Source organism: Gossypium hirsutum, chromosome D07, assembly GCF_007990345.1.
Source record: "Gossypium hirsutum isolate 1008001.06 chromosome D07, Gossypium_hirsutum_v2.1, whole genome shotgun sequence".
Lineage (NCBI taxonomy): Eukaryota > Viridiplantae > Streptophyta > Magnoliopsida > Malvales > Malvaceae > Gossypium > Gossypium hirsutum.
Window position 1 is genome coordinate 2244627 of NC_053443.1, and position 23328 is coordinate 2267954.

The 23328-nt window shown below is 31.6% G+C and overlaps 2 protein-coding genes across 2 annotated transcripts; both read right to left on the minus strand.

The window, feature by feature from the left end:
• Positions 1–301: 301 nt before the first annotated feature.
• LOC121219473 (protein BIG GRAIN 1-like A) lies at positions 302–1459 on the minus strand. Its single transcript, XM_041097720.1, has 2 exons — positions 538–1459; positions 302–441 (listed from the first exon to the last, which is right to left on the minus strand). Exons 1-2 carry the CDS (start codon positions 1457–1459, stop codon positions 302–304), a joined length of 1062 nt encoding a protein of 353 aa, XP_040953654.1.
• A 10975-nt stretch (positions 1460–12434) lies between these two features.
• Positions 12435–16155, minus strand: LOC107953903 (omega-amidase, chloroplastic). The gene is made up of 10 exons (XM_016889347.2): positions 15830–16155; positions 15631–15747; positions 14751–14975; positions 14303–14396; positions 14097–14171; positions 13933–14011; positions 13423–13438; positions 12981–13061; positions 12794–12876; positions 12435–12686 (listed from the first exon to the last, which is right to left on the minus strand). Exons 1-10 carry the CDS (start codon positions 16079–16081, stop codon positions 12608–12610), a joined length of 1101 nt encoding a protein of 366 aa, XP_016744836.2. The 5' UTR covers positions 16082–16155; the 3' UTR covers positions 12435–12607.
• Between the last annotated feature and the right edge of the window lie 7173 nt (positions 16156–23328).

Genomic DNA, 23328 nt, shown 5'->3' on the forward strand with positions numbered 1-23328 from the left:
ATCTCTTCGGTTCAGATCATGATCAAAAAATGAAACCATTCCTCAGTTCTTACTTTTCAGAAGAAAAATAAAACCCAAACTTCCATGGTTCCCTTTTTACTTTTTCCCCCCTTCGAGTTCCATTTTCACATGTTAGCTTAACTTACTAGCATTGTCATATTTCATTTCACTTAAATGCCAAATCAAATGGGTTAATCCTATTTACACCAAAGTTTGCCATAAAGATTTGAGTCAACCTTAATTGAAAAGGAAATTAAAGCTGAAAATGTTGGTTTTCACTATATATTTGTTTGAAAGTTAATTACATTTTGAAGCCATTAGCAATGGCTCGATTTGTTTCAACATGAGTAGTTTCATACACTGGTAACTCTTCTTTATACCTATCATTTCCCATTAGAACAAGGTGATCCAACTCGAACAAATCCGAACTCGACTCACTACCTGCATCATCATCATCATCATCATAATGACTGTTTTTCTTCTGATTTTGATGATATTCTCTGATAATCTCCCTAGCCATTTCTTCCACTCGCTTACTCTTCTCCATTACTTGAAACTTCACCTCCGACGACGATTTCCCGATTTTCCACGCCGTCGGAACCGAAACCGGCAGCAACCTCGACTCTTGTTGTTCGTATACACCTTTTTGTCCACACGGTCTGCTATCTTCGTCGACGATGACGCTCACCGGACAAAACCTGACTGTTCTTTTCACCCCATTGCGGGATTTTTCTCGCGTGTTCTTGCTTAGACATGATCTCGAAGATGAAGCTGACGAACAAACCTGGCTTGACTTCAATTTTCTCTCATCGTATTCGTCATCACCATCACCATCATCATCATCTGGATTCTTGGTTTTCTTTGAATTTGTAAACAGAGAATTGATGAAACTGGCGAGACGGGCACCAGGTGAAATGGGTTGTTTCACCTTCTTTAAATTACCATAGATTTTCATGGCTCTCGATTTCGACCTTTCATCAAGTTTCTCCGGAGGAGCCGACACGCTGGTCCTGACAGGTTTAGGCTTTGGTAGTGATGGTGGAGGAACAAAACATGGAGCTTTTGTCTTTGAACCATACAAAGATTCAGTGTCGGATGATGAAAAAAACCCACCGGAACTGGAATCCGATGAGCTAGAACTTGAGCTAAACAAACTCACATGATGATGATGATGATGTGATTTCCTTTTGAAATCTTTGAGACCCTGTTTTTTCCCTGCAATTTTCTTCTCGGAAACCTTGTTTTCCATCCATTTCTCGATCAAACAATCTCGTTGGGGATCCCAAATCTCTTGTTTTTTGCTATTGAATTTCAAGCCTTGATTTTTGGCGTTGCTAATACCATCATTATCATCGATGGAACGACAGATTTGATCGAGTAAAGAAGAAGAGAAAGATGGGTTATCTCTCTTATGCCTGTATCTTTCTTCTCTCATCAGTGTTTTCTCCACTCTAAACATGTTGTTTTTTTCTGTTTTTTTTTTTTTTTGGTTCTGTAAAGAAGGGTTCAAAAAGCTGAAAAAATGGTGAGAAGAAACAGAGGGTCAGTGTTGGTGTTTTCGAAACAAGGGCAGGCTTTGGTTTGGTTTTGTTGGAAACGTGAAACAGAGAGTAATTGATGCTGTGTCTGAAGAACAATATAGAGAGAGAGACAAGAGAGTAATGAAAGCAAAATTGCAGGCCTTTGAAGGTGAAGATGAAGGGGGAAGGGGAATAGAAGTTTGGCAATATATAAAGGGATGTCAATGGGGGCAATCATGCCAGATTGTCATCTCTCTACATGGCATTCTTCTTGGGTCCTTTTGCGATTGGATTGGATCGGTTCGGTTCGGTTTAGTTCTAATATATTTTATATTTAATTCGATTTTAATTCAATTTAAATTTGTTGTAAAATAAACATTTTATCTCAAGTTTAATATAAAACACAATTATCTTTATATTTTTTATTATAATTGAGGGAGAGAACTAGTGTTATTTAAGATCGAATCCAACTCTGATGCCAATAATACAATGTTCTCGGGTCGAAAGGTTGTAATCATGTTTGGAAGGTGCATTTACCCTTTATATATTTACTAAGGTAGTGTTTAAAAATCACTTTTAAACAGTAATTTGGAAAAGTAATTTTAGAGAATACTTTTAAAAATTTTGGTTTAAGATTCAAGTATTTTTAAAAAATAAAATGTTCATTTTAGACATAATATTATAAAATAATAAATAAGTATGAAAAATAAATTTTAAATATTGTGTAAGTCATTAACTAGAGAAAGAAAGTACCATGTATTAGAGGAATAAAAACGTAATTAAGCTGTCAAAAATGCTTTTGTGAGAGAAAAACTGAAACTTTTAACTTCTCCATTTGGAGAAAAATGCTTTTGAGAAGCAAAAAGTTCACTTCAAAAGTTGCTTGTTTAGCTTTCCTTTTGCTTCAAAAGTGCTTTTATGTCAAAAGTGTTTCTAAAATGCACTACTAAACACAATCTTAGTAATTAGATTTGGGTATAATTACACAATAATGACATATTTGGGAAACCATTGTAATTAGTGGGTCATACCGAATCGGGTGTAATTGGAGCATTTTAATTATACTTTCCAATTCTTAGGGGGTGAGAATTGGAGTAACTATGTAAATAATTACACCCATATCTAATTTTAAAAAATCATTTTTGCACAAGTAAAAATTATAAAAATTATAAGTATGAACATCTATGAATGTTTGAAATTGTTATGATATATTTATTTATAAAAAAATATGGCTAAGTAGTATGGACATGACTCATTTATATGCCTATGCTATATATCATAAAAACAATATACTTATTCATAAAAAAACATTGTAAGAAGTGTTATGAAAGTTATTAGACAATTTATAAAACCTTATTTATAAAGGTTGTATATTAATATTGACTTAATTTACGTATTATAAAAAGGGATATAATCTAGCATAAGTCATGCTCCAAATTAAGTTTATATAAGTTTTTATAGTTAAAACTATAAACTATTTGAATTATGAACTGAAATATTATTAGGTTGATGCTAATTATGTAAATACAAAAAAATTTCTTACATCATATTGTGGAGTATGATACTATGATTAGACCTGATCATGGGCCGGGCCACTTGGCATAACAATAAAAAAACTTTAATATTTATGCATTTTGACAATTTAATTTTTTAGTAATTTTATCTTAAATGTTTCAATTTCTAATTTTATTAACTTATTAAAAAAATATTTTATTGTGAGTTCAAGTATTTACACAATCTATTTATTATAATTAAAAGGGTAATTAGTTTGGATATTATCAAACTAAAAGGGTAATATGAAAAAATAATAATTTTCTATTTTTTGAGTCTAAATAATTTTCTATTTTAGTTATAGCAAAAAAAACTTCTAAATATTTTTTTTGAAAGGTAAATTCATCAATCCATTCAATGAATAGAATCATACAATTCAATGAAAAAAATAGCAAACATTCGTTGTAGATGGGGAAGGGCAAGCTCCATCAACATAACAAAGGCTTTAGCCTCAGCATCAATAGAACATTATAACATGTTGACAATCGGTTTTGTCACAACTCAAGCACGACATATCTAGAGTGGTTGCAAACACTTAACACGATAAGAAAACCAGCCCTAGATGATCCAAAGCGGCGAGCAAAAATTGACAAAAGAATCGAGCATTCACCAAACTATAGAAGACTACAACAAAACCATCCTAAAATCACTTGTAAAACCAAGATTACATGCATAAGCAAGACTAAAAATCGTGCTACAAGAGCAGAAAAAAAAACTTTTAAAACTGAAGACTTATTAAACAATGGAAAAACAAACAAAAAAATATATAAAGCTTAAGACAACACAGGTCAAAACTGACTCATGAAATCATTTATTATTCTGAAATATTCTCAAAACAGAAATAGATTAAGAAGTTGACAAAAAGCCACTCATTTTCCAATAAAAACTACTGGTGACCGACGGAGTTTTAGTGAACGACAGACATCGTCATCTATCCATTACAACTTGTGAATACAATAAAAATACTTACAAAATAGATCTACAAACTGAAAAAGAGAGAAGACATGTGGAGTGAATAAGAAGAAAAAAGAAAGAAAGAGTTGGTGGGAAGGGAAAAAAACGGACGATAACCAGCCCAGAGATTAGCACCGCCGCTAAGTAAAACAAAAGATAAGAAATAAAGGAGAAAAAAAGAAAAATTTTTAGGATTTAGTAGAAGTTGTAAATATTTTAGCCTTCTATAATGCTTATATTATGCAAACTCCACCGTCACAATGAATTATTATTATTATTAGTTAGATTTTGTAATGTAGCTAACCCAACATAAAAATATTCAAAGAGCCATAAAACAATTTATTCTTAAAATAGTGATAAAAAAACAAATCTCCCAAAAATATTAATCAAAAGAAGGCAGGAAGGTTCAATGTTGGTAGGATTTTTAAAATTGCATTCATTAATCAATTATTGATTCAAAGCAACCATAACCCTAACACCACACGAACTGGAATGTTATATTTTAGTTTTTAAATTTGTATTTATTCAAAAATTTATAGAAAAATTAATTTTTTTGAACTTTTTTAGATATGACATACATGTAGATGACACATCATCATTTAATTAATTTTTAAAAATATATAAATTATTTATTAAAATTAGAAAAAAAGTGATTGATTTGGGGGGCTTGTATAATTTATTTCTCATATGGTTTGTTGTCTTTGAATAATTATGTTTGTGCACATTGTTTTGTAATTAAGTGAATTAACATTTATGGAAAATTTGTAAACTTCCATTATGTATATGCATTATTTTGCAGGTTGGACTCCCTTCATTAATATTCTAAAGCACCTTTATTAATTGTTATTTATAAGTAGCAATTAGTGGGGTGATACAATGATAAATCATTTGCATTATTTGAATTTTTATTAACATTCTATCATTTATTTAAACTTAAACATAATAAATTTTGAAATATTTTGCATTTAATTTGAAAGTACCAAACAAATCACTTTTAAGCCACAAAATTTAGAATCAATGTGATTTAAGCCTTAAGGTGACAGTCCACATGGGAGCTACATTTTAGATTATGTCCAAATACGTTTGTAATTAGAGAACAAATCACATGTATTTGTTGACAATTTATGATGTCTATTTCTATCTACCATTAAAAGATTGTATGTATCATCAAAATGGACAATTTTGAGATCACTGTCTAATTGGTACATTTATGTACACAAAAAGTATTTAAATTTGTTTATCAATTTTAAAATGTTTTAATTGAATCCTTAAAGTATCCACATCGGATTTGTCTGTTAATCTATTCGTTAATTTAGGCGTAAACTATCAATTTGGATATAATGCAAAGCACATTTAAAAAATACGTGGATCAAATTGTGAATGTGTGTGTACCTGCCACATAGATAGTTTGAATTTTATGTGTTAAGAAAAAAAACAATGCTAATAAAATTTAAGACGCCTATTTCTTTTGGGTTTTCTTAACATGTTAAGTTCAATCTGTCTGTGCAATAAGTACATATGTTTACAATTTGATTCATGTGTTTTAAAAAATTTTATGTCCAGTTTGAACTAGTAGTTAACACCTAAACTAATGACTATGTTGATGGAAGAACCTGATTGATACAAGATGATGACTCGGCTAGAACATTTTAAAGTTTGGAACCAATATAAAATCTTGGTCATAGTTTAAGGATGTCTAGTAAAATTAACCCTAGTATGAATTACTGATGTAGCCCAAACCTCACTTATACCAATGCAATGCAGTCAATATAGGGGTCTAAATAAGAATATGCAGTCAATATAGCACTTCAAATTTGCTGTAATCATGTCCCAAAGTGCCTCCTACTTCACCAAAAAGCAAATTGAATTATTTGTTTTTCTCCCGACATGATTTGATGAGTCCGATCATGTTGTAATTAAGTCACATTATTTTGATTACATATGTGTTTCTTTCTTTGGGCCACATGTATTCGGCTAATCCAAAACTAAAAATCATTTATATCATGTCCAGTGTTTGATTCATCCACTTTCAAAGAAGCTAAATCAAATATATTTAATATTATTCGGGTTTGGGATGAATTTAAGTATGAAAATAAATTAAAGTTTATGTTCCAGGATACTCTTCTGTACTTGAATTAAAAAGCTACAATTAATCTGATATATCTTTAAGTACAAATAGTCTTATAAATACTTGGGTCAAATTTGGTTTTAGTCCTTATATTATATTTAAATTTTGGAATTAATCCTTGTATTAATCTACATCAATCGACCAATGAATTTCTTTTCAGTCGACGCTGTGAGTGATTTTGACTAGCGAATACTAGTAGTAATAGTAAGGCAACCAAATTGTGCTAAGTTAAAAGTAAATGGACTATATCTCAAGTTTAGTATAATGCAGGGACAAAAACCACGATTTGACCTAAATATTTGAATACTAATTGTTTCTTTGAATGAAAGTGTCACCCAAGAATTTTGTTTTTCAAAAATATTATATTTATACACTGATAATATATAATTCAATACAAAATTTTTAAAACTAAATTTAATATTTACTTTCTATGTTATCATCTTATTTATTAATAATGCAAAAAGTCATACATTGTGTTAAGAGTGTTCGCCACAATCGACTTGCTATCCAATTAAGATCAACTCGATCTCTTCTTTATTTCAGTAAACGTATAGTTCACCAGACCATATAATTCACATTGTCATGCAAGCGAACTCATACAAGGGAGACACGTGTTGACCCTAGCATGGGATACGTGTTAATCTGCATGGGAACCTATCTAATTAATCTTAGTACGTCAAATCAAGGGACCATACTTTATAAAGAAAGAAATTAATCTCTATAAGAAACACGATCATGAAAACACTCCAATACACTGTAATCAAATTAAATAAATTTAAGGTGGAGTTTGGATTTCATAATTTTCATTCGAGAGCTCAATACTAATGTATTTGCTATGAGCATGCAAGAATGATGCAACAACTCCCACAGTTCCCATCCAATCACTGTGGATGTATAATTAATGAAATCCATGAAATCCCAACAACGACGAATCATATGTGGACGAAATTCACAACGAGGCTATATGGAAAATTCACATGCAATGATGATGCAAAGTTCAGTTAACCTAGTTAGCAGACATGGATTTCTAGTTGGTTTCTCCAAAAAACAACAAAACTTCGAGAGAACATTTAGTGTATAATGCTTGAAAACGATGGGATGGCTACAAGATTAAAGCAGGGGGAGTTATTGAACAAAGGGTTTGTCCGGTTAATCCCTATCAAGATCACATGTAACTTAATGTTTCTGGTTACTTTGTTCATGGACCATAACCCTTTATGTGAGCCCTTTGGGTTGGGAAAAAAGGGGGAATGATGTAGAAAAGTATATGATATATATATTCTCTTCAAAAGGTTTCAAATAGCTTTCAATCACTTGCAGATAAGATCGAAGTTAAAATTTTATTTTGTTAGGGGAGTCGAGATAAAATTATAATTTGTTAAGGCCAAAGCTAAAAAGTTTATTAATAAGTATTGGGTGCAATGATAAGGCACATTGCACTTTTAAGGAAATGACTCAGATTCAAACATTGGAGATGACATTATTGGACGGGACAATCATGTACATTAAAAGGATTAATCAAATATAGAAACTTATTACCAACAAGTGATTAGAATAAGTAGAAGTGGACATTTTTATCATACATTTAGATTAAGTTCAAATCCCAGAATCATCATTGTTGAGAGGGCTTCACTTGAATACCATCCTAATCCAAATAGGACTAGTCATATACCGTAAAACAGATAAAGATACTTATGTTTATACCCAAAAAAGTAAAGCACTTACTCAATGAAAACAAACTAGTTGAAGGACTCATTTAGTAGTTTAGCCAAATATTAAGTGCAATCTTTTGCATTGGCAATAACAGGTACAACTCAAAGAGTGGTTTCCACCGGCAAGTAGACAGCGATGGAGGCGTATTTTCAACATCCGATGCCATTAAAGCATGTCGGGTCGAGAGGTTAAACTATACCACTATGGTAGGGCCATGGGCCATGACTCGGTGGTAATAATAAAGGTTTTGAAGTAGGCATATATATGTGCATGACACCCCGTGCGGCATTGCACCCAAGGCCCAAGGCTTGAGAACATTAGTCCCATCCCCATCCCCATCCCCATCTTTAACCAACTTTCCCTACTATCCATGGCCTTCAGAATTGTAAATCCATTAAGTCTCATCTTTTCAATATCATATATTTTTATACTGAATAGCTTTAATTCCACTAAATATTTTAATTGAATCTTTCAATTTGTACAAGTTTAACTATTAGTTTAAGTCTTAAATATCAGTTTAGAATTGGTATGGAACATTTTTATCATATGAGTCAAATTGTAAATACACGTGTACATATCATATGGATAACTTGGATCTAAACTCTTAAAAAATTATGTCATTAAAATTTATGATAGTTTAATTTTTTTTTCTTTTTCAACACGTCTTGTCCAAATAATTTATATAATAGGTAAACACATCTTTATATTTTGAATAACGTGTTTTTAATATTTTTCACATCATATTTAAGTTAACATCTAACACCCAAATTAATGACTATGCTGACAGAATTGCCTAATTGGTATTTTCCAATTATATGTTATGGTTTTATAATGTTGAACTCATTTTTATATTAGCATTTATGTTCAACCTTATTTATATGCTCTAAATTTGTAAATTATATTCCCAATTAAGTGAATATTGAATTTTTTTAATAAAATAATATTATTTAATTCTCTCTTGTTCAAGTTAAGCTCTTATACATTTTTCTTATAAATAGAAATGATGAGATGAGCCAAAGACACTCGAGTTATTCATATTTTGAGTGTCGTTACACTGTTAAAAAATAGTAGAAATTTATTTATAGAATAAATTCTATTTTCTTTAAAAGTTCAAAGCTTTTGGTTTCCTATAAAGAAATAATTTTTTCATTGAAATTTTATTAAAGTTTTTTGTCTGTGCGATTGGTTCATGAAGTGGGAGCTCACACTCTAAAGCAAACTGGGGTTCGAGGATAGTGGAGAATATCGTTCAATAAAAAGCCAAGAAACGACATAGATCCTCTCACTTAAAATTATTTGTTGGAGTGGTATATAAGATAAATAGTGTCATGTCGCGATAAAGTACATGTGGGCTATCACGTGAGTTGCGATGTCAACATAGTTAAAAATTTAAACTTGACACCTATAGGTGTCGAACTCCACTAAATACATTTATTAAAGTTAAGTTTACGACGAATAGAGAAAAATCAAATAAATCTAAATTTGACACCCACTAATGTCAAGTTACATCAAATGTATTTATTAAGGCTAGGTTTATAATTAATAGTGAAAATTCACATTAAGTAGAACTTGACAGCATGCAGCGAGTGTCGAACTCCATTGGACATATTAATCATTCCACAATATTTTCCTAATTTCAATGCCGGGATGAAAACTTTGTAGTGCAATACATTTTAAATATCGAGATAATCTTTTGAGAAAACATATTCTGATAAATAAGTTGTAAAATTGTTTTATTTAATAAAAAATGAAAAATCCACAATTTGAAAGTTAAGAAAAATCATATTGGTAGCCTTTTTTTTTCAATTATCACTAACTTATATCATTAATTTTAAATTTTAAGATCGTGTCATTTAATTTTTTTTAATTGAATTAGTATCACTTATTAAAAATACATTAAATTTAATATAGTAATATAAATTGTTAAATTGGTTTCCTCGACTATCCAATAAAATTATTTAAAATTGTAATGAAAATAATAACACGAGTGTCATTGCCTATTTTTATATTTAAAATTATGTTTAGTTTATTTGGTGTTATTTATCTATGGTTTCCAACTCAATAATTTATATGGTTTTTTTTATATATATATTGATAAATTTTTAAAAAATAAATATGAATGGGAATTATGGGATTTAGACCTAAAACAACATACTCTTTATTAGGGATAGCAATGAAGGGGGTAGGAATAAATGTTGTTAAATCCACCATTGCTATATAGTTGGTATAGTTTGCTCCATCACCCATCTTACTCCATTATGAATGCATAATATTGAAAACTATTACCACCTTTATAGATGTAGATGCATCCATCTCTACCCCGCTCTGTTTTAATTTAATATTTTTACTTATCTTTAATATTTTTAAATTTTTTAAAGGCAAGATTTAAACATAATTCTTCAAAAGAACGTAAGGATTTTCTAAAACACGTTATTACAATTGTACTCTTTGAATAACTATATGAAAGGATAAATAGTAGTTTCATATAATGAATTTATCACAATTTTTATAATAATAAAAAACCCCATCTCACGTTTACCTTTCAAAAGAACAAATCTCCTTCATGGGAAACAAAATCGACGTAACAATTTGAACTTTGTCATCCTATTCTTCACCATTTTAACTTTGTAATTTTAACCAAAACTCCATCTTATTTTTATATTTATTTATCACATTAATGTGAATCTAGTATTCTTAATTTTCGTCTGAATTTTATTTTTCTTTTAAATGTGGGGTCCAGATAAGCCTTTGAGGTTGAATGGGGCCAATCATAAACGAACTGGTGTGGTTATAGTGGGCCACGTGGAAGGGATAGATGAGAATGTGGGGACCACTTCCTAATCACGTGCTCTTTTAAAGAAATTGAAGTAGTTTAGTTAAATTCTCAACCAATTATACAATGCCACGTATAAAAATCTGTCACAGGCCGAATTCACACTTCACACCAATTAAACCATACAATGTGGATTTTATTGATTGGGATTTAATTTCGTTGGGTTATAACAAATATTTTTAAATTAAATAAAGGATACATTATATTAACTTAAATTATTAAAGTTTAACTCAATAAATACATAATAAAATATTTAATAGTTTACGAGTAGGAGAAGACGAATCTTTGTGCCCCCGAGGCGAGGCCATAACGACAGATTTATATATGTATGTAATGTAATGAGAAGCAAACATCGAGCGTTGTCGGAGCCGGAGCTTGTCCTGCTGAGCAGAGTAGCACGTGACATGACGTGGCTATGAACAAAACCGTACCTCACCAAAATTGTATTTTCACGTGGACTCCATCTCCAAAGCCTCCATCCTTTTGATCTGTTCACGTCCCCACTTCATGATGATGACAAGTGACTACTATATCATAGGAAATTTCAGACCGTACTCATGATTGGGATTATAAGCATAACATTGTTGAACAAATATACCAATAATTGGACATCACTTATGGAAGTAGAAAATAATCTTGACAGCTCACGTGATGGTATTGAACAAAAGATTGAACAGATGGAGATAAAGTGCTATAGAGCTAAAGAAGAAAAAGCAAATATGATAGAAGAATTGAACCTCACTTCTGATGTTAGTACAGACTATGAAAGTGATTAGATGTTTTATTATTTTGTATGAGTCATAAAAGTAAATTTGTTTGTTATATGAGTCATAAAAGTAAGTTTGTTTGTTATGTAAAAGAGATTCCTCCCTATCATGTTGAACTGAAGATAAGTCTTGAAAACTATCCCAATATGAAACAGGTGTGTTAAATACCACATCATCTATTTTAATTCATCAGGGAATTCAGTGAACTGAAATTTAAGTGGATGAATAAATGGATATTCTGGGTGAAGTCTCAATGGTTTGAGAATCAATCCGCCAAAATCTCAAAAGATACTAAGCTTGTAAGAAAGCATCTACTTCTGGCATCATTGTGTAATCTTTTTTTCTAATATCTATATTTATTAAAATATATCTATATTATTCCTTGTGGATGAATTCTCTTCTTTTTAGAGTTAACAGATCTTTAATTTCTAATATCTATATTTATTTTTATATTAAGCCTCATATTTAATTTTTATCACGAGTCAATTAAATATTGATTTTATTAAAAATTATTAAAATATCTTATTATATACAAAATAATAAATATAAATATGGTGATATTTTTATGTTTTAAGTTTTTTAAATAAAATATGTGAATTTTTAATAAATATATTTAGTATTTTATAAATCAAACATGCAATTATAATTATTGTTGGTCAAACATGTGAATTCATTAAAATAGCATATTGATAATGCATATGCCTCTCTTGTGGCTATTCCAACTAATTTCATATCCTTAATTCTTTTAGACATTTTTTTCCTCAACATAAACAGTAAAATAAACATGAAATGTATGAAAAAAAATTAATTTTTTCTTACAGGAAAAGATATTGTAAAATTTTGAGTTAATTTTTGGGCAAAATAGTAAATTAACATCGTAATACTTCGGTACGGTTAGGTTATATTCTCATATCCAAGTTCAGGAAAAGAAAAATCCGGATAACATAAACTAAGAATGCACATTCTCATCTGCAACCATCCCTCTGAATTAGCAAATCATTATTGGTCTAACATGAGTTTGCAGCAATCAACTCAATGGCTACTGAGTTCTATTAATCGAGTCAAGGACTCTTAAATGGAACTCTAATGAAAACTCTTACATCAATGAGTTTCATCACAAGGTTTTTCTCCTCTCTTTATATCAATGGGAGTTGAGCCTCTGTATGTCCACCAGCTTGTAAAGATCTCCTCGTCGTTGTTTCGTGAAGGGAAGACTCGCCCTAAATTTATCACAAGCAAACCACTCAGAATGATCAGAAAGCATGGTCGAAATAAACAAATTCCATAAGCATGTAATGAATACTACGTGGAAGTCACTTTTGATCACCTTCGTTGCTCGAGTATCGAGTAATCAATCTCGGCTATTATTATGTCTTCTTCATGTTCAGTTGAAGCTAGGACTTCTCCGAACTGTCACAATGCAAACAGTAAAGTATTACTTCTCGGGTTAAAAGACTTCTAAAACCACAACATACACGTATTACATGCAACTAATGGAAGAGCTATCAACTTACAGGTCCTACAAGGGTTGAGTGACCCCAAGCCACATAACCGGCTCCAGGATCTCGAGCAGGCGAACAAGTTGCAACATATAACTGTCATTTAGAAGAAACAAAAAAAGAGAGCAATTTTATAAGCAGTCAGATCTTCATGTTATAGACAACAAAGAGCTCTTAAGGATCTCAAGTTTCCTGTTCTGATGAATCAACTTCACTTTTACCATTCAGTATCCACGGTGACATTGGCACATGAATTATAAACAAGTATTTCAGAGCTTAATAAAACAGAAGAACGGCATTAGACCATTGCATTCTAGTTTTGACAATACCGTGACAGAATCTACATAATTTTTAACTGCCTCAATAGTACTAGGACAATTTTTTCTACTAAACCAAACATTACAGCATACCATTACACTGGTCAATTTAAGAAAAGGGGAAACATTTGGAACCATACCTGATTATCCATAGCCCTGCATATGTTACAGCAAGAAACTCATTAGTAGATGAACAACTAACAAATTGAAACACAAGCAGAATGAATTACAGCATTCTACATTGCAAAACAATGGTTAGCTCTAAGAAAGGTTGGATCCTATGATCCTCCAAATACATGGAAACACTTGGAAATATTTAACCATACCTGTTTCAGATACATACCCTATTGGGCATTCACACCTAAGTCCGAGTAACACAGGTTGGATGTTTGAGCAAAAAAGAAATAATCTGGAGGAATGACTTGATTTAAGCATTAATTCGTTGTTGTATATGTAAGCTAATTGTCCACGCTTAAATGAAATGATGGTTTTGGAGGATGCTCAAACATGATAAACTCTAATGAAAATGCATCAAAGAAAATTTATTGGTGTCTAGGCGAAGCAAATTCTGTCTTTTAACCCTGTTTTTCTGAACCTTTTCCATTTTAAAGAATTAATAAAGGGCATGAAAGAAGGGGAAAAACAAGCACCTTGCTCTCTGCGATAACTCCCAATGCAATGGTCCGGTTGTCATGTTAAATGCTCCAGGATAGCATATCAAGTGAGCACCTAATTTGGGAAGCATAATAGATCAAAATTCAGCATATATTAAAAATGATAACTGTATCACGGTTCAACGGAGAAGTAAACAAACCTCTTGCAGCATATATCATTGCTAATTCAGTAAAGCGAATGTCATAACAGATGCCTATACCAATCCGCCCAACATCTGCATGCACTAAAAATTATCAAACCAGTGTGCTAAATTAACAACACATGGTCTAAAAATTGCTTTTGAAACAGGTTATAGACAGAAAATCCAAACATGTTAACTTGCATAAAGTCAAGGAAACATCGAACCTGTGTCCACAACAGTAGGAGTCTCCCCTGCAGTAAGGGTTTTGGATTCCATAAAGGTAATCTTCCCAGGAATATCGATATCAAAAAGGTGAATCTGTATTTCCCAGGAATACCGATATCAAAAAGGTGAATGTCATAAATATTGTGCACGCCAGCTTTAAAGAGAGAGTCTTCAAAATGGTATCACTAAAACCATAGAATTATCTAAGGGATGCTACCAACTTAGTATCTGAGATCCGGAATTTCTGTCTTTGCATACTTATGAGATGGTTTCAAAAGACGGGATAGGTAAAACTGAAATGTTAGATGGCTCAAACATCAAGTAATGTGTCTATGTATGAGCTTATTTGGCTCCAAAACACATTCCTTCACCGAGTCCAGCAAATAAATAATATGCAAATTAACTTTTTGTGTTTATACTACCGTATGGGAAAGGAAGAGCCTCTACCTTGCGATGCTTGGCTTTCAGCTTTCCATCAGTACCAAAGACACAACAAGTATTATACAACTTATCACCACAGCGTTCGGGTATAGAGCCACCTACTATTGTGATCTTCAGGCGACTAGCAACTTCAGACAGCATAGCTGTTGAAGGAGAAGCATCACCACCTGCATTGATATCTTCAGCATAAACCGGGAAGCTGTCATTTGAATATGGACTGTTCCATATTTCCTGACACAAAATAACAGAGAGGAAGATCAGACCTGTAATTTATGCTTTGATATCATAGACAAATTTAAAATCTTGACTGCAAAAACCTATTACATGCAATCTGTGAACCACCAAAAACAACATATAATTGGCTTGTCAAAGTAAAAGATGAAAATCTTCACTTTCATTTTCACCAAAAAATAAAGGCTTTAGCTAAAATGTGAGAAGTATCATAGAGGCCCCTAGGAGTCAGATTGCATTTTGTCCCCTTTACTAAAAAAATGGGCAAATTAATTCTTGTACATTAGATAAAAAGCAAATTGACACTTTTGTTAAACATTTCATCCCTTTATACTATTAGCAACTAGCGACTGACAGAATAATAAGACAATGATGCTTGGCTTGGCTTGGCTTGCCTAGTGTGCCTAATGCTGACGTGCAGGATCGACTTTTAGCAGTAGAAATAAATGAAGTTTTTAACAAAATGACCAGTTTGCTCTTTGATTAAAGATACAATGACTAATTTGTAGGGCCAAAATGCAATTTGACTCTTAGTACAAGCCTCCATGGAACTTTTACCGCCTTAACTTAATACAAATTATAACCCAACAAAGCACTCATTTGACAATCAGCAAAGGTGAAACCTTGAAACACAGAAAATAGCAAAAATACTCACAGGCAAGAGAACAAGCTGAGCACCCTTTTGAGCAGCCTCCTCGATGGCCTTCCTAACATGCTTTATGTTCCTCTCTTTATCAGGTGTCACTGACAGCTGACAAAGCCCAATCTTGAACTACAACAACAAACCCATCAATAAACAAACAATCAAAGCAACAATAAAACAAATGAATAAACAAAAAAAAAAGAGAGATTGCCTTGGTGAGAGGAGGTGATGGAAGAGGAAGAGCAGGGGGTTCCCTGGCTTGTTCAGACTTGGAAAGTGATGCCATTATGGATGTTGAGTTGGGGCTGAATTGGAGCTTTTGATATCGTTGATTGAAGAGATTTTTGGGGATATTTGAAAGGAAGAAAGGTGATTGAGAAATGGGTTTTGATGAGTGATAAAGAAGGGTGCGTGAGATGAGAGAATTGTTGGACCTAACAAGTGATGACACCGCTGACTTCATCTCATTTCAGTTTCTTCCGGGGCTCGATTACGTCGTTTTTCCCTTCTGGGATTGATTCCCTTTTTTCTTTTGCTTTTTGGTGGGTATATGGTAGTGAGGAATTTTTAGGGTTAAAATCCCTAGAAAGTCCCTGTAATATAAGGATTGAATCAAATTAGTCCCTCTATTACTAAATAGATAATTTAGTCCTATACTGTTAAAAAGAATCAAATAAATCCAAATTATAACAAATATAAAATTTACCATATAAAAAATATTTCGAACTTTATTTTTTCTACTGCAATTCAATTCTAAATAAAAAATTTTATTTACAAAATCATGAAATTTTAAAAATATTAATTCTATAAAATAGTAAATGATATTTTCTAAAAATAGTAAGTGTTAATTCTATTTCAATTTGGCCTTATTTGATTCTTTTAATTAATATAGAGACTCAATTGATCCATTTAATAGTAAATGGACTAATTTAATCAAAATTTTATTACAGAGGGGCTTCTCAAGAACATTCACCGAGTTTTTAGTCAATTCGCTCTCACACAACTTTTGAATCGAGGGTAGGGTTGATTTTTGTTTTAGATTAAAATTTTGGTTTAAATGTTTCTAAATATTAGATCGGTATGCGTATCATTTTTATTTTTATATCCGTACATATTCATATCTACGTGTTTTAATGTTTTATTTCAATTTTATTTTTTTTCACAATATATTTTATAATTTAATTTTTAGTTTCTTAATAAATTATAAATAATATATAAATACAAATATATCTTCCTTACATTCATATAAATATATTTATATGAAAATATATGTTTTAAAATTATTAATTAAATTTAATAACTATTAATTTTAAATGTAATTATATAAAAATAGAATAGTTAACCACAATTTAGCTTTTAAGTTTATATTTTTTAGTCAAATTGACTCTTGTTTTTATGTAATTACATAAATATACAAAACGTTACCTAATCATACAAATTATTATAATATCCAATTACATAAATTACTATTAAATTTTAACATGAATTCCATGAATATTCTCTAATAACATGATTATTACAAAATTTATATATTATTTGTTTAAAATTCTTGTTATTTTAATTCAATTATATTTAATATCTTTAATTTTTTTTAAATTTATTTTCTTTAAACTGTTTAAATCAGTCTAATCCATTGGGCCGAAAACTAGTCACCTGACTAGTTTCACCTAGACTTGTCTATAAGTGCGGCCACTTGGCCCGACCCAAAGGTACACTAAAAAATTTGGAGGGTTTGGGTAAAAATATATGTAACACCCCTTAACCCCATACCGTCACCGGAGCAGGATTATGAGGCATTACCAAACATATCAGATAGTTTTAGACCGGATCGAGGTGATAAAAGCCGGGAAAAACAGACAATAGTATCTAATTGTAGTGTGAGAGGTCCATCCCGAGATGTAGAAATTCCAGAATGTGAACATTGTGGGAAAAAGCATCTGGGTGAATGCTGGAATGTGATTGGAGGTTGTTTCTGCTGCGGGTCGACAGAGCATTTTGTTAAAGACTCTCCGAAGAATAAAAATGTTACACCTGCAGCATCACAGAGATTAGTGTCTACTGCTCGAGGCAGAGGTTCGGGCAGAGGTGGTTCTGTATCCAAAGCTGGAGGTGTAAGAAGGGGCAGTGATATAGTTACACAGCAGTCGGAGGCTAAAGCACCAGCCAGAGCGTACGTGATTCGGGCTCGGGAAGAAGGTGATGCACACGACATTGTAACATGCATATTTGTATTGTATTCTGAACCTGTTTATGCGTTAATTGATCCGGGTTCGTCACATCCATATATTAATTCAAAACTAGTCGAATCGGGGAAATTAAAATCTAAAATATCTAGAGTTTTAATAGAAGTGTCTAGCCCTTTGGGACAAGTTGTGTCTGTGGACCGAGTGTGCAGGAGATGCCCGTTGATAATATAGGATAAAATGTTTTCTGTTGATTTATTGATCATGCCTTTTGGTGACTTTGATGTAATCTTGGGTATGGATTGGTTGTCTGAACATGGAGTGGTATTGGAATGCTATAAAAAGAGGTTCAATATTCAGACAGAAGATGGGGACAAAATTGAGGTGAATGGCATCCGTACTAGTGGATCAACACATATCATTTCAGCAATCAAGGCTAATAAATTGCTTCAGCAAGGTTGTACAGCATATCTAGTGTAACACCCCTACCTATGTTCGACGCTGGAATAAGGTACGAGGCATTACCAGAACATAAACACATGCAATCGTACAAAACCAAGACTTATATTTTTTTTTAAATTAAAAACTTTTTGGTCAAGTCATGCAAGCTTGCACATCCACGAAGTGCATCATCATGAACATATAACTTGATCAATATTAGCCAACATCAATGGCTTTATACAAAATAAATTATCAAATAGCACAGACCAACATTTTAGGCTAAATCATTTATGACACATAACAAAATAACCAAGCCTTCTATACATGCCATAATTCAAAATATTGATTTCAAAATACCAAAAAAATGTTGATAGTGTGGATGGATCTCCGACGATTTCCATACCCCGAGATAGCTTAGTGACACTATAAGACAAGGGGGAAGAAATGGGGTAAGCATATAGCTTAGTAAGTGAATATTTAAATAATAAACAATTTATTAATATGATTTTATCATTCTTCACAATATATTCTCAAAATAATGCAATCATAATTGCACATAGTTCCAATATTTACTTAAGTTCATATCTAGCTGTCTACTCGAGTCATAGTCACTAAATTATTTATATATTGAGTTACAGAACTCTAAATTAAGTTCCGTAAATTTTCCCTAAAACTAGACTCACATATATTCTTACCATAAAATTTTTAGAATTTTTGGTTTAGCCAATAAGTACAGTTTATTTTTTAAAGTTTCTCATGTTCTGCTGTCTGATAGTTTCAACCTTTTTGCACTAAAAACTAATTATCTTCTCATACAAAATTCTGATGATGTTCCAATTTATTTCTCTTGAAAATATACTCATTCAAGATTTTAAACATATAAATTATAACCCGTAAATATTTTTTTTTACAATTTTTAATATTTTTCCAAAGTCAGAACAGAGGATTCCGAATCATTCTGACCCTGTCTCACAAAAATTTAAATATCTCATAATATAAAATTCTTTTACTGACACCGTTTCTTTTATTTGAAAATAGACTCAATAAGCTTTAATTTCATGTCTTATTCAACTTCTAATTCAGTTTTCACTATTTTTGGTGATTTTTCAAAGTCACACAACCACTGCTGTTCAAAACTGTTTTATTTCTAAATTTCACTCTTTCATATTTTCTTTATAGTAACTTTCATTATAACACTTACTCCATATCAATCTTACCAAAGTTCAATCATATATCGAGTACATTGCTCATAAGTTTACACACACATACTTGCACTTATTCATCACATAGTCATATTCGTTTACACTTAGTCATTTCCCGTTGAACACATCGGAATAATAACGGATACCCAGTGGCCTACACATGGTACCACCCTTGTAGCCAAAGCTACCTTCTTCACAAAGTGGCCTGCACATAGTACCACCCTTGTAGCCAAAGCTACCTTCTTCACATAGTACCACACTTGTGACCAAAGCTATCTTTCTTCACAAAGTGGCCTTCACATAGTACCACACTTGAGTCACTAGTGACATGTCACTTGTATCCTATTCTATTCTTAATGTTCAACCAGGATAAAATATGATAACGTAAGTAAAAATGATGCATTATTTACATACAAACTTACCTCGGTGTCAGATATGATGAATTTGCAATTTAGTCCACAACCTTTTCTTTTCCCCGATCAAGGTCAATTCCTCGTCTTTCTTGATCTATAATAACACATTTAACTCATTTAATACTCACATTATTCAATCTAGTCCAAAAATCACACTATGGATAATTTATATTTTTGCCCCTAAAGTTTCACAATTTACAATTTTGCCCCTATGCTCGTAAAATGAAAAACACTTATTTTTCTCAAATCCTAAGCCTAGCTGATTCATATCCCCTCTTATAGCAGCCCATATTTTTCAGTAAATCACATTTTCCTACACATAATTTTACAACTTTTACAAATAGGTTATTTTATACAATTTCATCAAAAATCACTTAGTAAAAGTTGTTTATCACACCCTAAACTTTCATATTCTTCCATGAAACATCAAAACACATGCATGTCATCCATGGGTAAATTTTTAAACACAAACCCTAGTTCAAAATAATGGTAAAAATAGCTAAATCGAGTTACGAGGATCTCAAAAATGTAAAGAACATTAAAAACGGGGCTAGGATGCACTTACTATTGAGCTTGGAAGCTTGAAAAAAACCCTAACTATGGAAACTTAGAGAAATTCGGCTAAGCATGAAGAAGATGGACACAATTTTGGCCTTATTTTCCCTTTTTTTTATATTTCTTTTATTAAACAAATGACCAAAATGCCCTTCATTAAAAACTATGGTATTTTATCCTTCATTGGGTATTTTGTCCAAAGTAAAGTATAATGGTATAATTACTATCTAAGGACCTCCACTTTAAAAACCCATTACAAACAAGTACCTTTATGAACTAGAACACACATTTTTCACCTAGTGTAATTTAGTCCTAATCATCAAATTGGGCACCCAATCGATAGAATTTCATAGCGAAAATTTCACACAGTCATTCAATCACACAGTAAATATTAAAACTTAATCGTAATAAATTTTTCTACTTCAGATTTGTGATTTCAAAACCACTATTCCGTTTATGCCCTAAATCAGGCTGTTACTGTAGCGATGTAAAAATTTTGTGGATTCGGGTCGCTAAATTGTGGCGATTTATTAGGAAATTGGAAATTGAAATTTGGTTTTAAAATAAACCGGGAGTCGCCACCGATCCTTTTTCTAGGTGTGATCGGACACCTATTAGATTTTTCTTTAAAAACGAGGAAAAGGCCGAGTTAAGGTCTACGTTAAAAGTCAGAGAAAAATTAGGGTTCGGGAGTCGGTTACGCGCGAGGAAGGTATTAGCACCCTCGCGACGCCCAAAAATTGGTATCTCCTAAACACGTGTTGTCTTGACTTTTAAAAATACGAGTTCAATATTAAAATTTAGTCGTGATCCAATTAAAAGAGGACGAGAGATTTTAGTTTATTCCGGTTTTTTGAGAAGGATATGCCGTTTTAACATGAGTCAATTGACGTTCACCCAACATAGCGATGAACTCGATGACTTAATGTTAAATCGGTACATTTCCTTGTTTATTGAAATTAATTAGCAAAACAAGTATATGATTTTCGAAATAATGCAAAGTAAATTGATATGAAATAAAAATAAATAAATGATAGGGCTAGGCATATATTGAAACAAATAACCAATGTGACAATAATATTAAAATGATAAAGATCTATACGACATTTAGCGCAATACTAGAATTAAACACGAAATAGAAACAATGAATATATACATAAGATGGTATAAAAATATGTACATGGAAATGTATAAGAACTATATATAACTAGTAATATTAAAAATATATAGAACATATATAGAACATATACAATACGTACATACCTTAGAAATGATAATAATAATAAGAAAACTATTTCGTACACTACACACATACTTATACATATATATATATAAATAATAGTATTAGAAATCATATAGTATAATGATATATAACTGATAATATTAAAATATATACATGATATTACATATAAACTATCCATATAATATATATTTAGAAAAAAAAATTGACTATTAATACGTACTAAAAAATATATACGGGGGTAAGAGGCATACACTAATAAATATAATAATAATAACCATGTAATACAATACAAAAAAGTAAATATAATAAAATGATATTAAAATAAAGTCATTAAAAACAGTAATATATGTATATATACATCTAATAAGAATATATAGTAATGTTAATGATAATAATAAAAATAATAATATTGAAATACAAAAGCTATTATAATAAAAAAATATTAAAATAAAGTAATAAAAACATTACTACATATATATACATACATGAAGATATACACTAATGTACAATAATAATAATAATAATAATAATAATATTGAAATACAAAAAATGTAATATTTAATAAAGAAACAAAAACAAATAAAAAAGGACTAAAATTGAACTAATAACAAAGTTTTGGGGCAAATGTGAAAGGAAATAAAGAGAAAAGGGCTTATTTGAGCGCGCACAAAACATAGGGGGACCGAAACAACAATTATTCCTTTCCATTAAAACGCAGCACATTAGCGGGGACTAAATCGAAAAGCGCGAGAAATTATGGGGCCAAATTGGAAACAAGAAAAATTACTTAATTGCAAAACCCTGAAAAAGCGGAAGGACCGCGCACATAAATAACCCATTCAAACAAAACACGCGGATCCTCCTGGCGGGTCGGGTTGGATGGGTCAGGCATGGTCAAAACGACGTCGTTTTGGGGCTTAAGTATAGCCCCCAAAACGACGTCGTTTTGGAGGGCTATATAAGGCCTAAAATAACCAAAAAAAATCATTTGGGGAGAGGGAAAGAAAAAAAAAAGAAGAGAGAGGGAAGAGAGAAGGGAGGGGGGAAGGGGAATCCGGCTAGGGGGTCGGTCACCGAACGGCCACCGGAGGCTCGCCGGCGCCGGCGCCGGCCACCGCGAAAAGGTAAAAATTTATATTTTTTTATTTTTTTATTTTTTTGTATTTTCTTTTATGTTTTAATATATGTATAGGTTAAAAAAAACTTAAAACCAAATTTAAAATAGAAAGAAAAAAAAGAAATCACCTTAGGGTTTTTTAAGCTTTTAATCCTTTGATATTGGTGTTTTGATAATATTCAATACTGATCTATTGTTGCTCCTGAAAACTAATTTGTATTCTCTGCTTCTTTGTTTTTAAACTGCCGAAAATAAGAAAAAGAAAAAAAAACAGAAAAAAAGACCCCCCATTTTACAACCTTTCATTCGGGTTTTATAACCCTTTACATTTTATTTTTATATGATTTCTGTCTTGTCTGATTGCAGGAGATGGGCAAACGGTGGAGGTGACTTCAGACGGCATGGGCAATGGCCAAGTTGTCAGAGGCGTGCGTAGCAGAGTATGGGGCTAGGGTTTTTTTATTTTTTTGTTTCTTTTGATGTTGGGTTACTTTAGTTATTGGGCTGGTGGTATTTTGGGTTTGACGGGCTTTAGTGTGAATGGGTCATGTTGGGT